The sequence below is a fragment of the Spermophilus citellus genome, assembly GCF_964194105.1.
Source record: "Spermophilus citellus genome assembly, chromosome: 15".
Classification (NCBI taxonomy): Eukaryota; Metazoa; Chordata; class Mammalia; order Rodentia; family Sciuridae; genus Spermophilus; species Spermophilus citellus.
In genome coordinates, this window is record NC_138195.1 from 84,442,485 (window position 1) to 84,461,497 (window position 19,013).

The window sequence follows — 19,013 nt, forward strand, 5'->3', positions numbered from 1 at the left end:
AAGCAATTCCCTTTCCTCTCCTTCCTGCTTCCTCTTAAATTTTAGTTTTCCTTATATATTATCTTTGTAAATCCCCTTAGATCTGTTTTAGAACAAGAATGGGTATAGATTAATAAGTACATCGGTGAATAAATAATCCTGTGGTTCTTAAATATCCAGTTGTTTATACAGCACCATTTAAAAAGTGATCAGCGAGTGTTTAGAAGTGAGATGCTGCTGACCTGGCTCTCTGAAAGCTAGTGTTACAGCAGAGGAGATAGTAAATAAACTCAAACACACATCTATAGATATGATCATGTCCCACTGCTTTATATGGCTGGGTTCTCTGTTAAAAGGGCTACCATTTCCTTTAGTTAAAATTTACATAAATTGCCATGAACTGACCTGTAGGAGAGTTGGCTGAACTTGGACTTCAGACACAGTCTCTACATTTTTACCAAGCACAAGAGGGCCTCTCCTTTTGAAAAGTATGAACTAGGAGACTTAATGACCTTTTGGCAGAGCTGAGGTTACCATCTAAAGTTGGCTCCATGGCAGACTCAGAGCAGTTCAAGTTGGACTTGGACTGGGACAGAGAACTGGTTGGTATCACTCTAAGCTGGGAGAACTGTGTCCACCTCTCCTGAGGCTTAGCAACCAACACTAGGCAGGACAAACTGGAAGGAAAGTTCATTTTAAAGGGAGGACGAATATCCTCAGATGCACATACATACATAAATCTTAAGTGTGCCCCCAAATTGTGACATGAATTATAATGAAATCAATGAAACCAGAGCAAAAACTAATTAAATTCAATTAACCAAAGAGGTGACTTATCACCTTCACCAGATCAGCACTTTAATTTCAACACAAAGCACAGTCCACTCACGCTAACCTCACTTGAGGTCTGGGCTCACCTATGGACAGCAAGCATTTAAATTTAGACTTCGGGCCCCAAGAATACTTTCTATTTATAGTCTCTCTGTTATGTAATATAAAACATATATAATAATAATACCACTATCTGCAAAATAGATGAAAGAAACTAGGCATATCCCAGTTTAAAAATGAGAGGGATGGGGAAATGCGAGTGCCTAGAAGAAACTTCCAACCATTCTGACCCTGTCGCGAGGACTGCCTGCCCTTCTGAGGTCAGTGGTGATGGCGGGTGGTTACACACCACCCACAGCTGTCGGCACAGAAGCTGAGGTTATCACATGATGAAGTGATTACACACACGTAGTGTGCATTTAGGAAAATAACCCAGGCTCTGTTTTTAAGATTCCCTGACACAGACTTATCATTTACCTGACACTCAACCTAAGAATGTTCTGGAAAAAGAATCAACAGTAATTTGTACCTGTACTACTCCATTTCCAACAAACCTTTTACTGTTAACAAAGGTAAGGAAGGAGGAATTATTGATGAACAGTTGGGGCCAAAATATCCATCTTCTTTTTACTTAGACCAAACAAGGCTGGGTGCTAATGGCCCTGGTGACCCTGACAATCAGAACTTCCATGGGGCTGATCAATTGCTAAAATGACTGTGGGTGAGGAGTTTGAGACTAGCTCAGACACAAAAGGTGCAAGAATTTTAATTCAATTCTTCTTATTCTTCCAGAGAAGAGAGAGACATTTTTTCTTTTTTTAAGAAGCAACAGCATAAAGGACCTCTATTCCTCTGTCTCACTGTGGTTATGAAAGTATATCAAGGTTAGTTAAGAAAACTAGCAGAGATTTAATCTATTATCCCCCAGACAGAAGGAGAAACAAATGCCCTTTTAGAGAAAACAAAAACATGGGGTTCCTCCCAGTTTTAAAGTGGTATACGTTTTGGGTGTAAATAGCCAAGAACATACCTTAAAGACAGAAACACTGGTCTCCCCATTTCTTACTATCTGGGACCAGCTGCTTTGTTGACAGTTACCCCCAGCAGGGGCAAACCTGAAAACTGAGGTGAAAAGGGAAAAACTGTAGGAAAAAGGTGAGTAAACGATCTTCAAATATCTTTATGTCACAGTAACTTAAGGTGTTTCATGGTCACGGGGGAAGTACAGTAGGCAGCTTGGAAAGAGAACATGGAAAGTACCAGGTGCGGACTGCAGCCTGGCCCAGGTGGCACGTCTCACCAAACAGGAAGTATTTTTGCTGGACACAAAGGTGTTTTTATAACCATGTTATCCTGCTGGTGTGCGTGGTGTTCATATTCCTAACCGCAAACAATGCACACACCAGCAGGCCATGGCAGAAACAGAGGAGAGCTGCTCAATGGAAACCATTCTGTGTGTCATCAAAAATTACTAAACTCATCAACTTATACAAATATCTTATTAAAGAATGTCAAGGTTGGCTGAGTTTTGGGGTTGGGGATGTAGCTTCGAGGTAGCATATGCAAAGCTCTGGAGTTCAGACTCCAGCACCACCAAAACCAAAACCAAAACAACAAGTCAATAACCACAATTGACCCTTAATGGAAACTGTTGGTGCTTTTTTTTTTCTCTCTTTTAATACTTTCTGGTGAGGAGAGTTCAAATCACAGCATAACAGAACTCATCTAAGCGAATTCATCAGTTTGTAGTTAAATACCATATAGCAGTATTATTCAGTTAGGGAAATATACAGTTGAAAATCATTACATTTTAATTCCCCACAAGTAAACTGATAGGAAACTGGAAAATCATCACTGGAAGAACATGGAAGGAGTTGAGCATAAGGAACCTACAGGAAGATAATTGTCTCCACTTGGAAGAAGTATGTTCACTGCCTCCCACCTCTCCAATGCTCAAGCACACGTGCAAAAATACAATACGACTACTGCAATTATTACTATCATTTTCTCCTGCCCTTAGGTGAGAAACACCTGACAGCTACATGCTGATTCATGCTAACAAAACTAAACCTTTCACTTTCTTTAATAGTAAAATTACCATTACTGAATCGTTGTCATAAAAAAGTGCATTCAAGTACATTACCACTTATTTTAAATAAACACCAATTTTGAAACAATCAACTTTGAAAAGCTGCATAAGTTTTTTTAAAAAAAATCCCTGATTACATTTCTATTTATTCACTGTGGTAGCCTGAAACATTGTATTTTTAGAGACTAACTACCACTTAATTTCTTTAAGGGAAAAAAATAAATAAACCTGTGTAATGTAGAACAGCAGTGAAGCAAGAAAAATGTGTGCTTGTCACTTATCTTCACTGTACATAAGAACTGTGATAAAATATGGTACTTGTGCCACATTCGTATATGGGAAAACACAATTAACTCATAGGACAGAAAACATGGTTTACCAAGATATTACTGTGAAATTCGAGGTTTGGACCTGCCCCTCCACTCTGTATTCAGGCAACCAGAACATTCCAACTGAAGTCCCTGGGAGGCACTGGGCAACAGTTAACATCCAACAGTTAACACAGACCCAAGGGACTACTAGTTTGATGCCAGCTCCTGAGTTTGAAGTTTATCTGCATCTATCCTTGAATATAATTTGCATGCCACAGACCCCAACCATTCCCAAGCTGCTGCAGTTTGTCCATCAAGAGAGGACCAGACCCTAAACATAAGCTTCTTGGGGGGGCTTTTTAAATCATGTGGAGTTGGTCAGTTCTGTTTACCCAATTATCTACAAACACCTTGAACTTTCAGCCTTACTAAAATTGATGAGTGGTATGCACACTTCCTAAAAAGATATCAACATCTGAGTCTTTTGTAACCTTCTAAAAGAAGTCATACTTAATACATATAGTAACTAGGAAATACCTTATCCCTATAAAGATCAAAACCCAAAAACTACTTAGAATGTGTATTTTGCTAAATAGCTCACTTATGCTTATAGTTGCTACTTACAAAAGTGACACCAGGAAAGACCTATTGAGTACAGTGACCAGAGAAAAGTGTCTACAGCCCTTGACAATACACCAAGATGAGTCATGTGCTTATTGAAAAGGACTTCCCAATAGCCAGCCTTCTGGTTTGCAGATCAGCAGCTGGAGCTGTCCGTCTCTCTCGTTGTTTCAACGCTGTCTTCTTTGAATTCTGGTTCAGTTTTGCCTTCCTCCTCCTTGCACTGAGTTGGATCTTTTTCAACAGCCTGGTCTTTGGTTTGGGGTTCATGTGAGGAAACGGGATCTAAAACTATAACTGGTTCATCTTGTTTTTCACTGCCAATGTATTTTCTCCTGTATCCAATGTTACTGGGAGGCCTGTGGATGAAGAGTTAAAAAGAAACATAAAAAGCAGAGAGAGAAAATATTTGTCTTCCATATTTCTGAATTCAGACCAACAACAACAAACTATAATGTTCCAAGTTTAATCAACATGCACATAGCAGTCTTTGAGAAGACAGCCATTAAAGAAAAAATAATAGCCAAGCTATCAGATTACATATTAGGAGCACAAGGCCAGAAGGAGGAAGGCAGAAAGAGTCAGAGCGATTAACTACAGGAGCGTTAAAAAGCCAAAGCACCTACCTGCTTAATGGCTTGCTCTTCTCAGGAAGTGCAAAGCTTAGGGATCCCTTGGGCATCCCCCCCAGGGCCTGCTGCCCAGACCCCTTCCCTGCTGCCCTGCTTAGCTGGAAGGAGCCAGTCTGCTCCCTACTTCCTCTGGCCCCTGGGTACAGCTGGCTGCAGATTAGCTGCAAGGAGACTGCATGAAGAGGTGAGGAGTGCTAGCTGCAGCCATTACCAATAAGGACAGACCTGACCTCAGGGGTGGCAGGGGATGAATCAGAGAGTTCAGGAAATAGGCTCAAATGCTAAGACACCATCGACTTCTCCAACCAGGAGGACCTAGCTCCTTTTTTTTTTTTTTTAATATTTATTTATTTTTTTTTAGTTCTCGGCGGACACAACATCTTTGTTTGTATGTGGTGCTGAGGATCGAACCCGGGCCGCACGCATGCCAGGCGAGCGCGCTACCGCTTGAGCCACATCCCCAGCCCCAGGACCTCGCTCCTTGAGAAATCTCTGACTGAATTTTCAAGGCAGTTTATTTTCCCACAGAAGCCATCTGTCTTCTGATGCTTTCAAGAAACTATTGCTTCTTGGGCTGGATGGGTGAGTTTCCTTGTGGAAACAAGGTGTCCCTCAAGTGTTTTCTCTTGGAAATCAGGCTGCTGGCACCCAGTCCTCAGAAGCTCTGGCCTGAGTCCCCATGGGAGGCATGGGCTGCTGCACAGTGCCTGAAGGTCGAGGCAGCCATGGTGTGGGGCTGGGCTCTCCACACTGTTCTCGTCCTCCTGGACAGTTCCAGAATTAAGCCTTTTTGTTCAGAGAACTCAGTGTTAGCTGTTAGCCCACACTCCACTGTCCTGCCTGACCTGTGCTGGGGAGCTGTTGGCCAGCCCCTCCTCAGGAGCTGGATCCCACTATTCTGGCCTCTTGAGCCAGTGGGATTGGCCGGCAGATGCTCTTACCACCTAGTAGTTCTCCCTTGGAGGACTTACCACAGTTAATTAGTAGGTGTTTCATGTCTGCCTCTTCCAATAGAATGCAAGCATCCACAAGGTGGGGGTGTTCAGTTTTGTGCACCTAGCACAGATCATTTTTGGAATAACCGAATACACAAATGCTAACAAACCAGCAAAGATGCAGAATGAACAGAGAGAGACCAAGGTTTGGTGTGAATGGTTGGAGGTCTCTCCTATACAACAAAAACAACAGAAAAAATGATCCACTACAAGAGAAAGTAGCCTGCCTGACCCCATTCACAGGCACAAAACACTAAAACCCAAGGACCACATTTTTATCAAAGACTTGGAAATCATTCTCTGTGGCCACTGGGTTATATTAACCACATGGCTTGGCCATCATCATACATGAGTAATATGTGAGTTTGTATTCCTTGGGGGTGGTGAGATCAAAGAGATCATCAGGAACCCAAGAGGATGGGCCGTGCTGCAGGGTGGACAGATCCTTCATCTGCACCATCATGACATTGTCCATCTGCGTTGGACAGCAAGTCACTTTTTGAGACATATGCTACTATGCTCTGGGGATCAGTATGGGATGTAGTTTCCCCACTGGTACCATTTTGACTTTCTCTGACCCAGGCAACATGTAAATGCTGATGAGAGAAGCAGAACTAAGTAATGTGAAGAATCTATCACAGGAATTAGACCTTAGGCCGCGGGGGGCGCTAGCAGACAGTCCATAGGAGTCTTTTATCTCGGCATGTGATGCAGGCCCTGAAATCAGCTATTCTGGCAACTGGGGGCCTGGGGTGGGGGGATGGCTTTAAAGTGGCAGAGACTGAGGACAAATTAGAGATGCATCTGTCACCCACAAGCATTGATCCTGATAATGCACACATCTGCAGGATAAGCTTGCACATGCACCTGGCCCCAGGATGTGGAGGAGCGGAGGAGGAAGTTGGTAGAGCTGGAGAAACCAAGGGCCAGCCACTGCCACATGCCAGTTAGGTATGCTAGCACATCAATGACACTGTGCATGGGCTCCACCAGAGCCTTCCCCATACAGACCTTCACAGTGCTAAAAAAAAAGCTCATTTTAAGGATGACAACTTCACTTCTGCCATTTAAATCTCATGCAAATTTCTCTTCTGGCCAATTCTGGAAACAAATGGAATGGGTAAGCAAATTCTAGGAAGCAAAGCTGCAGCCTAGCTTAGGTTTCCACGAAAGCCACAATGAAGTCTGCAGGTCAAGTCTGGCCTGACTCCACCAGATTAAGTCCGAGACCTCTGCTACAAAAGCCAGCCAGTCCACTCAAAGCATGCAAAGGAGGTATTTGTCTCATTTGGCATTCTGGGTGGGCAACTTCCATGAACCCATACCAACCTTCATCACTTTGGCAGAACATGGAGGTTTTCATGTCCTGTGTATCTGCAGGTGAACTATCCTTAGAGAAAGCTGTCGTCAGCAGCTGGGAGAGAAACACTGCAGGCAGTGCTCTCAAGTCTCCACAATGGCAAAAAGGAAAAGGTTGATTGAACTGAAAACTCAGAAACCTTGTATTGTCAAACTGCAACTGTCCTGGAATCATCTCAGTCCAGAGAACCATTCATCTGTCCTGAAGTTAGCTTCCCAACTGCAGGTTAGCCTCCTAGGTCACTTGTGGGCCAGTCTGAGAACCCCTCTGTTAGCTGTCACTGAATGAGGCACAGTGCGCAATTTCTCTGAATCTTCACTGAAGCAGAAAAAATGTTTTTTCAAGGATAATGACCACTGCTTTGGAACCCCAGTGTGTTAAAGCAGAAAGGGACTGGGGCAATCCTGTAGTCTCATCTGTCCTGCAATGAAGATGACAAGGTGTGCAGAAGAGGAGAGAGCCTGGCCTACACCACACAGCTCAGCAGCAGCAGTCAGGGTAAGAGTTGGGCACTGGCTCCCGTCTCCTGCCTAGTCCACAAGCACCATGCTGTTTCCCAAAGGCATCTTCTCCTGTGGCATGGATACCACAGGCTAATTCTAGCCTCTTTATGGATTTATTTCCTTCTAAACTCCCATTTACATCTGCCTCTTTCAGATCTGTGAAAAAATAGTCCACCCCTCAGGCTATCCCTTGGTTTGTTTTTCTTTCCTCTGTAGTTTGGACTCCCCCTGGTTTGATATCATTAGGCCCATTCTTTGTTTCCCTGGGGAGCTGCCCAAGGTTCCTTCTGGAATGAGGGGCCTTCCTGTGCCTCATTCTATTCTATCCCACCCTATGGGACAGCGAGAGAGCTGTCCCTTCGGGGACAGTGCCGAACCCAGGCTCTTGTTCAAGGTAGCTACAGTGGCAGTTCTAGAGGGATAAGTCTAAGCTTCTTGCCCAAACAGAAATCCTGGAAGCGCAACTGCAGCAATCCAATAGGGAATGTGCTTGACTACTATTCTTTTCATTTTTTTCTACTTTAATACAGCAACTAAAGACACTGACCAAAAATTAGCAATGACAAGTCAGTATTCATAAAAAGTAATGGCAGCCCTCCTCCCATATGCAGCCAAGTCTGCAAGTAAAACTTACATGTTATTGGTGGCAGGAAGTCAGACTTCAACCCTGGGATGCTCTGGCCAGAAGGGATCACTGATGTGAGCTAGTCTAAGTCTGTTACTTGTCAGGAGAAGACTCCAGAAGAGTGAGGTGAAATGATTTGTCCAATAGCACACACTTGTTAACAATGGGTAAAGGACAAAGACTCTGGAATCCTGATTTCCTGGCCAATACTTTTTCTTGCTACAACATACTGGCAGTCATTTATGGTCCATTCAAACAGATTATTTTTCATGAGTCATTTTAGACCATGTGCTCAAAGGTGATTTTGAGACAAAAACAAAAACCAACAAGCAAAATAAAAGTGAGGACACAATATACCAATCTATCCTACAAAGCCTAACGCCCAAGTACAACGTGGGTGCCCTTTTAGAAAGCAGCTACTGTTCCCAACTGCAGGAGAGCCAGGATGTGGGGCTCTGGCAGGCGGGGCTCCTTGCTGGCAAAAGGAAAGACCTGACTCCGAAGCATACCAGTACCAGAAGAATCAGAACAACTGCAAATGGTTCTGCCAAAGCTGAACTTGATAAAAGGATTTGGTGATTTCTCAAACTGTCACAAGAGAGGAAAGCGCAGCATTCTAATTTTTAAAAAGCACATCATTGTTTGCATTCAATGAAATTCCTTTCAAAATCAACTTTCCACGTTCCAATTATATTCAACAACATTCGAGCTAACATTTCGACTGCAATTCAAATTAACTAATGCCCAAAAGAGCCCTAATCGACATGGTTCTGAGCTCAATTGAATACAATCAAAGCTCATGAAATGAAGGGGGAAATGCTTATTTCATGCAAATTCTGCATATCACTCAAGCTTAATTTTACTGATAATATAAAGGTGGGACATTTTGAACATTACAGTGAATGAAACTTTTAAGCGGTGAGAGTTATTTTATAAAATGCTACCTCTGAAAAGCTGATTGCCAAACAGTATAAAAATGGTTTGAGGCATAAATGCCAAGTTCATTTTTATTTCACTTCTGAGGTAACTATCTTTCAAATCGCAACAGCTGGACTATTTAACACAATCTGGTGAATCAAAGTATAGCTCTTCTCTGGTCTCCCAGTGGGACGTCTGCATTAGTCTGTGGCAGCCATCCAACAAATGACACACAGCCGGACGGTCTGAACTCTGTTTCATTTTCAATAAAAATGGATAAAACCACAATCATATTTACCACCTTCAAGGCCAGAAAACAGAAAGATTTAAATTTGTCTTTACAAAGTAGTTTCCTGGGAAAACTCCAAAGAGGAAGTCAGCTTTCTATTTTCCCTAGTGTAAAAATAAGTCTTACTTTTTTTTTTTAAGCCCTTTACAGATACTAGAGCAGTGAACAGAAGTGGCATTACAACTGGGATAGTTTTTATTACTTCTTTCTCAAACTCTATTTTGTAGGAGCTTCTCCCATACCTGTCTAAAATTTTACAAAATAATGTTTCAAACATAAAGATGAAATTCTATCAGTTCTAGTACTTACAAAGGAGGCAGAACAAAGCTTGGTTTCTTTGGCTTTGTGTACTTTAAAAAATCTCTTTTAGGGCTGGGGTTGTAGCTCAGTGGCAGAGCAATTGCCTAGCATATGTGAGGCACTGGGTTCGATCCTCAGCACCACATAAAAATAAACAAATAAAATAAAGGCATGCTGTCCATCTACAACTACAAAAAAAAAAAATCTCTTTGAGCTTAAGATGTGTACTACTTTTTCAACTTAGTTCTGTTTATTTGCAGAGAGAATAAAAATACATAATTTTTATTTATAAATAACAATGTTGTTCAACAGAATATGACTGTTTAAAAATCTAACAGCTTTTAAAAATGATTTGCCCTCAAGATTAACAAGAGTTCCTTGGAACACAGATAAAAATGGCTGAACAAGGACCCCCTGTGTCCCCAACTCAGAAATATTTCCTTTTGTTTGGTGACTGCCATGCAGGCATCCCAGCCTTGGGTTTACATCCCAGAGCACGGGGCACACTACAAAGCCTGTACTAGTTCTTTTCTTCCTCTTGTGTTACACGGACCGCAGACATTTATAGACTCTGAAACTGGACCATCCTCATCAGCAAAAGCAACTCTGATAATGAGACAAGTAACTGGTTTTAGCTCAGGCAAAGGTTATGGAACACTTGTGATACTTTTTAGAGGCTACTTTTTTAGCTTTCTATAATTCTGCACAACTTTAAGTCAGCATGAAAAATACATCCAGATCCAAGATATTAAAAGCCGAGTGTTGGTCTAGGCATGTAGCTCATGGTGGAGTGCTTGCCCAGTGTGCAGGACTCTAGTCTGATCCCCAACACCACCAAAAAAAAGAAAAAGTCGGGGGCGGGGTGCTGACAGGGCTGAAATAGTCTTCCACAAACCCACCACACATGACACTGGCTCCCTAAAAAAGCTGCCAGGTACACAAAAAAATGCTTGTATTTTCAAGATAATTTTTTTTAATTATAATTTTTCTTTTAATTTATATTCTATACTTCAAACTCTGTTTTAAGATGGAAACTCACAAAAACTCAGTTGGCCACTTTTCATATACTTATGTGAAATGATAAAGTATATGCCCAATGAAATGGTGTTGATTAGCTTGTAACGTTAGGTCAGTTTATGCTGAGATCTGAAATTCCTTTCGCTCTAGTGGGCTACTTCTGTTTGAATAAGTTTTTAAAATGACTTACTACATACAAATAAAAAGAAACATAAATACTGCAAAGACTATTGAAAATTGGTTTAAAAAAACTACAAAGTACCAAAAGCAAATGATACATTTTATACAAAGTCTTGTGAAATCCTAGGTGCTTGAGTCTGCAAGGCAGTTAATTCTTGGGGAGAACTGAGTTACTCAGCAGCAGGGTGAGGGTGACTTCCAGATTTACTGGGCAGCATTTACCAGCCACTTTCACACTCGCTGTAACACATCCTCAACCACTAATCTGCAAGGAGCTGCTGTCTACACAGCACCTTGAAACACACACGTGGAAGACAATACCAGCTGCTGATCTTTCCGGCAGCCCACAGGATAACTCCTTGGGGGGGAGGAAGAAAAGACTAAGTGAGGGGATCTCAACTTCCAGAACATCCAGTTGTTCTGCTAATTTTGTTGTTAAAACTTAATTGTCCATGTACAGGCCACATGGAGAACCATTGTAGTGGCGCTTGGCCGAACAGGGCTGCTTCCTGCAGCGTCAGTACACAATTCAGCAGTACTGAGATTACAGGCGAGAGCACAGCAAATCCTTTAATTGTGTAAGAGCATCAGATTAAGCAGCAAAGTCCATGTGCTTCATTCTTCGGGCTGGCGGACCTTTTGAGGAAATAAATGTTTACTAAGTACCAGGAAGGTGCCTCCCCGCTTCCTGCCATGCAGGACAGAAGGAAATAGGAAGTGATGAGGAAAATGGAAGGGTTGGGAATAACAGGAGGAAAACGAATCCTTCCAATGCAGAGCTAAAACTTCCCTGGTCTCCAACTGAACAAAATGGGGACCTAAACCTCTCTGTAAAAATGGTTATTTGGCCAACAAAATTAATTTTCAGCTAAAAGCAACACTGGAGAGAATAATTTTATGCCAAGTTTCCCTAAGAGAAAATTAAGAATCTCAATTTCTATTTGCTAATATCTTTCAAAAGCTCCAACTTAAAATACAGGACTTTCCAGTTCATTTTTCTGTGTTAGCAACACACTGAAAAGAATGAATAAAACTGAAGGGCCAGGTAGAGGTCAAACAATGACAAATCAATCCCACTTTTAATTAAAAACCTGAAAGGCAATTAGATTTTTTTTTTCATGGAAATGTTTGATTGGTCACACAAACCATGAGACATCTAAAATTTCTGTTTTATCGGCTACCCTTTGGTATTCAGTAAGTGACCCCAAAAAGATGAACTCTTACAAAAATAAATTTGTGTGGGGCCAAAAGTCACATGTTATTTAGAGAGACCATAGATACAGAAATTAAAGGTGAATTAAAATAAAAATGGTTTCACTGGAAATGGGACATTTTTCTATGGAAATTGAAGTCCTCTAATTGCTACATGGGTTTTTGTTTTTTAAATTATCCTAGGGCAGGATGTGACCTCTTTTGACCCCCTAAACAAAAAAGCAAGCTAACTGACTGGTGGTTTAAAAGGAAATTGAAAAGCACTTGGTGAAGCCTACAGTTTGGGGGCACATGGGGTGGAAGAGAAGGTGGTAAATTAGAGAAATGTTAACTGGAAGAGCCTCTGGCAAGTGGGCCTCAAGAGGACCTTTGAGAGTGACCGGGAGAAGAGGACAGGGCTGGGAACCCTCACATCACACGGGTACAGGGGAACCTAGCTCCCTGGACAGGGGCTCTCCCTTTTGGAAAATCATCTTGAGGCTGACCACCTTGTTTAATTGTAACTGCTAAGAATCATTAGTGGAAAATGTGTATATGGATGAAAAAGCTCAACTGAGAAGAGCCAGGCCACCTCCAGATGACAGTTTCAGAGACAAAAAGCAAGATAGCAACACCACAAAACACCCCAGCTCTGGCCAACCGTGAGGCAGAAAGCTCTACGGTCAGCGCCATTCTTTCCGTGCTGCAGGCCCATCTGTCCTGCCTCTTGATAAGGTGTCCTAAACCTCAGGGTCAGAGGACAATGAAGCACAAACTCGAAGGACTTACTCAGTAATGGGACCAAACACGGTGCTCTCTCAAAAGGGCACAGTGCAAAGTGGACACAATGATCAAATTTATGTGGGGCTTTAGAATATATGTTTTTAAAACAAGTAGATTCACAGATAGTGATGCACCTTAAAGCACCTTCCTAATCCAATGATTAGAGTCAGACAGTTTCAAAGTATTTGACTTCTAGAAATAAACTATTCTTTGACATGTTTGAAGCAGCCAATAAAATAAAAAAGGTGTAAATGAAACATACACTGAGGACTAAAGTAGCTTAGGCTAATTTCCAAAGTTCATTTGGAAGCATGCCTCTTCACTGGGTATTTGGCATGAAAAATGTTAAAATGATCTCTTCCCAATTATCTGTTATGACTCTTGCTAATTCAGATTGGCTCTCCTTTTCAGAAATCTTGGTTTTGAAGGTGACCTTTTCATTGCTTAGACCAGCCTTAGGAGGGGGAGGAGCAAAGGAGGAGGACACTACCCATTTGTGTGGAGGATCCAGGGCAGGATGTATTACAAGGCCAAGGAAGTGACGTAACTGCAGAATCGCTGCTTCCTTGAGGAGAAAGCTTTTGATCATTTGCTCCTCTACCCCTTCCTCAAGCTCTTAATACACAGAATGCTATAGCTCAAAAAGTATGGGCTCGGGAGACAGAATAAAAAAGGTTCATATGCTATCTGACCCAACTATCAATTAGGAGTATCATTCTGTGCAAGCTGTTTATTATTCCACTGAGCCTCAGTTTTCTCATTTGTGACACAGGGATAACATCTAATCTATAAGTTTGGGAGAATTAAAATAACACAAGAAAATGCCTGGCTTAGTAAACTTTAGTGAAATACAGTGACAAAAACAAACCATCATGGAAGCAAATTCCCAAATCCCAAACTTCCAAACCAGAAGCCTGTTCTATTGCCCAAAGTCTCTGTCTCTAATCAACAAATACCTCCTACCTGCTACAAGTCCAGCACATTTCCTCTTGGATGTATACTGTTTTACTATGACCATATATTGGTGAACAATAGAGAAAATATTAACTTCTAGCACATGCACACTGTGCTGAGTGCACACACTCTAATGCGGTAGAGTTTTTCTAATTTATTGTGGCTACATCAATCAAGAACATCAGACTTATGCATTCTGTTGATAACAGAGTTTCAGGATCTTGCATAGGATTAAAATGGAAGACAAAGGTCACCCACATCTAAGTCCACTGGGTTTTCTTAGTTATTGTTCAGCCTGTGCTTCTATTTCTGAAATACTAATCTCTTCCTTGCCCACCAGTCAATGTGCCAGTGCGCAGGCACGTGGGACTAGGCAACCTGAGTGAAAGCAGGAAGGCTACCCAGCGCCAGGTTCAGCCTGACTGTGCTGCATGGCATGCTGTGTATGTTGCTGGGAGTTTGATCAGGTGTCTGTGTCACAATAAACCACATACATGCCAGCAATGGTGGAAAACTGATGGTTACTCCCCTAAATTAAATCCACTTTCAAAAGCCAGAGTCATTTGGAAACATGCTGAATAGTCAGTGGTAATTAAAATGGGACACAACATTTTTTGATGCAAATAAGTACTTAACTAAGTCTCTTATAGGACCAAGAATGGCTCTAAAGTGGTCTTTCCTTCTCTTCTACTTTTTCTACCCCAAAATAGTCAGATAGAAAATTATTTCCTCTGAGACCAGGTGTTTCTAACCCAAACAGGTCTAAAAGCACTTGGGACAACAGTAATTTGAATAGGACTTAGGTGTGAACCCTGTGAGTTCTGATCATTTAACTTAAATATTAATTATTTTACACTTCTAGGTTTGTGGGTGTTTTACAGTAAGTTTATAAAGTAATGAAACAAGGTTGTAGGCAGAAAATATGTACTTAAATCTTGTTTCTAATTGAACATTTCTACCAAGCAACCATGTTTGTTAGGAATTTGGAGGAACCAAAAGGGACTCAGCAGACTCAATATCAGAGCATGAGGAACACAACAAAAGGAAAACAAGACATGAGTGACATCCATGGCTGTGGGGTGGCATGGCAGCAGAGCCCCTGCCTGGCATGCGCCAGTCCTGTGGTTCCATCCCCAGCACCATACCCATTCACTAAGACTTGTCCAAGGTCACCTGGCCCACATTGACCAAAGTATCCGGTATCTTAGCTTTCAGCTCTAACTCTTGTCCTTGGTGATCCATTATCCCAGCATTAGAATTTTTAAGTTAGGAATGTACTGAAATACTTTTCATATATTATCTGATTTAAACGACAACCATGCAGGGCAGAGGTTACCAAACACAATTTATGTAAGAGAAACTAAGTCATAGATTAAATAATTTGTCAAGGTCAAAGACAGTGAATAGTAGATGTGAGATCTGAACACTAGTCTATCTGATCTGCCACCCTGAGCAGAGGTGGAAAAGGCCAGGTTTAGAAAACTGATCACACTGTTTCCTTGTTGAGTCCCCTTTCTCCCAGGCTTTTGTTAATAAAGACACTACCATTCTAGTTTTTCAGACTATGCAACACTTGGATAGCCTATTTTCAGGTATTACAGCTGCCTGAAAGTAATAAGATAGTTTCTTTTCACCACACTGGGGTTCACGCAAGTGCTCTGCCCTGAGTTAAACCCTAGACCCCAAAAGATAGTTTCTTTTAAAAATTCTGTAATTTAGAACTTCCCCTCTTTTAATCTGACCATCTCACCCACCGAATAGCCTGAATCAAAGAATTTACTACATTTTAACATTATTGGATTATCAGATTTTAACAGTATCAGGGGAAAGAGCACAAAAGCAAAAATTAAGTGTAAACCCTGTTCATTGCAGAGCTGACTCTTCACCCATCCAAACATAAAAGGAGGTTGCGAGCATAATTCCCATCTGCATTACAGCCACTCAAAGTTAATAAAATTTAAATTCACCCTGAGATTTAAGACATCATGACTATGTAGTATATACTTACTGGAAATAATAGGACGTTATATTTTAAAAGTTATTATTAAAACAGAAACAGAAAAAATAGATTTCCATGCTCTGATTATCTTTTATCTTCTCGTTTCAAAACAAAAAACAAACAACAACAACAACAAAAAAAAAAACACCCCCAAATCTTGCTTTGCTTATACTGGTGACAAGAACACTGATTCTAATTAATCTTTGTAATTAAGTATTAAAAGTGTCTCTTGCTTTGTCATCGGTCCTTAGGAAATAAACCAATATGTATCTGACACATAATTTTCACACAGGAATTACTTACATGGGGAGCACACATGTACTGATTTTAGGAACTTACTGAAAGGAAAAAAATTTCCAGGCAGAGTTTGAAATTATTCAATTTTCCGGGTAAGTGAAGACCTTACACAGAAAACACCTTTATGTCTACCTTCACACTGGAAAATTTTCTGGTTGATTAGCAAACTTTCCTGTCTATCTGAGCCATCCACTGTTTTATTCATATTAAAAAAACGTGCTCACCCATTCACTTGAGAGCCTACTGCAGGACAGGAATGGCCCCAGGTGTTTGAGAAAACCAGAGAACAAATCAAACCAAAAAGTCCCTAAAAGTCCACTGAGCTTACACTTCAGTGCAGGGAGAGAAAAAGTGAACAATGAAGAGAATCTGTGTAGAGAAAACCAGCAGGTGACACCTGCCAGCAGGCGGGGTGGGCAACCAGAGTTTGGAGGAAGAGGGGCTACAGGTAAGCAGGTGGCCAGGAGACTGCATGAGAAGATGGGGCCCAAGCACAGAGCTGACAGAGGTGAGTGGGTGGGCCAGGCAGGTCTGGGCAAAGTGTACTAGGCAGAGGAGACCACACAAGCAAAGGGCCCAGTGGGGAATGGGACCTGGCCAAAGAGGCCAAACTGGAGAGAGGAGAGGAGAGCAGGAGGGTGAGTGATGAAGAGTAGGTAAGGGGCACACACACACATGCTGGGGAAAGATGTATGTACCAGAGGCCCCACTGACTGGCAGGCACCCTTGACCCTGACTCCTGTCAAGGGCAGACGGTGCACGCACCTGAAAAGCCACGGTGGTCTTGCCACTGATCTAAACCAAAGTGCAATCCTTGGGTGTGAAATTGCTTTTTAAAAAGTAAAGGAACATTTCATTTTTTAATTGCTGTCCTGACTTCCTAGTGCTTTGCTAGTTCAAGTCCATAAGGCGGGACAATGTGGTCGTGTCACAATACATATTAGTATAGCAGAGCCAGCCAGAAGCAGCCCTGGAAATGACCCTTCTCATTCCTGGTTTCAAGAGATCCTAACAAATAACACAAGTTTTTACTTTTAAAGCCTGCAGGTAACTACATTAAGTTAAACTCTGAGTCATTACACTGCTAATCTACACACAGATGAATGAAGAGTGCCTGTCTAGGAAACGAATAATTGCCCTGTAGATACCCCAAATCCTCTGATTCCTTTGGTCTAGCTGTATTGAGGGAACGGAGTTCTCAGAAAGGTACTCTTATTTGCTGAACGCCTGTCAATATGAAAATAGGTGGCAGTAGTTATTTCAGCTACAGAATGTCAAGAACTGAATAATCAAGCATTAGGTTACAAAGTTTAAAAGTTAATACAGCAGCACAGAGTATTTGTATTAGTGCTTTAAGTGGATAAATTAAATTGAAATGTGTCCCTTAAGCAGTCATTGAACGAGCAAGATGAGAAATAAATTGAGCTTCACATCGGCCTTTATGGCATCTAACAACTGTGTCTGTCAACACATGGATCCTTTTCACTGTCAATTCAACGCACATTTTGCAGACCTTGGGCCTGCAATTATTTCATTTCCTTTCTTGGAAATGTAATTTCCACTTACTTTTGGAGAATAAAAGGCAGACAAAAGGAAGAAGGAGTTGCAGTATTTTCTGATTAAGATTATCTGTGTAAAATGGTAAAGGAAAAAAAAATCTATACACACACACTGAAGCATTTCTCAGAAACTAACTTGTCTCAGCTAAATTGCTTTTGTGTCTGGGTATTGGTTCAAATGTAGCCAGACTGTTGATGTCAAATTAGGTGTTAAACAAATTTAATAGGAAAGATGAAGAGTGAATATAGATCATCTTTCTGTTAGAACTGTGCAAATGACTCCAGTCAAAAGAAAGGAAATACACGACTGCAGGAGAAAATGTGCTTTTAAACACAATGAAATTAGATAAAACTGTAAATCAGCAAGGAAGACCATTCATTCCAAAAGAGTGGGGGGGGGGGGAGGTTAATAGCACCAATGAGAGAAATGCAAAGAGAGGAAGAAAATACCAGTTGGCAAAAATAGATCCAAATTGAATTTCAACTTCATTTGTCCAGGTTTCACCTTTTAAGCTAAGACAGCTAAAGCTACAAAAAAAAGGGGGCTCTTTCTCTCTTGACAGAACAGGAAATCAGAGGTTTAATTAACTGCGATTACAATATTCGGCTGATCTGATTTGCCTCACCTCTTCCTTTTCTTCAGCTGACAAACTAGCTGACATCCTGGCAAGAGAACTAAAGCAAAAGTGTAGACTAATTTCAAAAAGAGCTTGCCATTGTTATAAAACAAATTGATCTTCCACGAGAACTCACTGACAAAGTGTCACTTTGGAGCCAGTCTGCGTACACGACTCCTTACATAGGATGTTTTCATCCCAGGATACAGCAGGGTGGAGACACATCTTTCACAGAGGACCAGGAAATAAGTCTGTACAAAAGAATGCTTCAAAGTGGCCTCTGCAAGATCTAGCACCTTCTCCGGCTGCTCAGGAACCATGAAAGACAGATGAACCTAACATTTAACTTTGAAGGACTAGATGTCTCCTGATACGGAATTTGAGTATCAGCCAGGTCAATTCTTTGTGTAGAAAAAGAACCTGTTGCCAAACCAGTTTAGAGAAGGAATTCCCTTTAGACATGGTATTTGCTCTGGATCTGAAGGAGAGCTCTGGGGCAGGTGCTTAGAAGCAAAAGTTGGCTCATCAAAGGAAGGAGGAAGAGAACTGTTTAGCCAAATCAAAACCTCTCTGAAGAGAAACAAACCAAAGAAACACACGTTAGTCATTACAGATTCTTCTATATACTACTTAGTAAAGAGCATCATTACTTACTGAAACGTAACCTTGGAACTTGTGCATCCTTCCAATTTACGGGGCCCTTCACCTGGCTCAGGTGTTAGGGGGGACGAACTGTTGAATTCTGCCTCCAGAGTTTTCTTGGTCAAGGCTGTTTTTGTTACACTGGATACAGAACCCAACACTGGCATGGATTTGGACTCTGAGGTGGCTAATATCCCGGTAGGACCTTAAAACCAAACACATACCTCAAGTTTAATTATTCTGTGTGATGCTTATTAATATGGTACTGAAAAACAGATTAGGTGAAAACCCTCAAGAAGTGAAAAGGACAAGTTGGTTAAA

General features: G+C 41.4%; 1 protein-coding gene across 3 annotated transcripts in view; it reads right to left on the reverse strand.

The window, feature by feature from the left end:
* Positions 1 to 2,466: 2,466 nt before the first annotated feature.
* SHTN1 (shootin 1) overlaps positions 2,467 to 19,013 on the reverse strand; it is a 96,162-nt gene continuing 79,615 nt past the window's right edge. For 2 of the 3 annotated variants that reach the window (XM_081268195.1, XM_081268194.1), the window contains 2 exons: positions 18,705 to 18,897; positions 2,467 to 4,190 (listed from right to left, as the gene is read on the reverse strand). In XM_081268195.1, coding sequence (XP_081124321.1) covers positions 3,968 to 4,190; positions 18,705 to 18,897 — 416 coding nt within the window. In that variant the 3' untranslated portion in view covers positions 2,467 to 3,967. The remainder of the gene's footprint in view (positions 4,191 to 18,704; positions 18,898 to 19,013) is intronic. The other variant, XM_081268196.1, reaches the window with a different exon arrangement.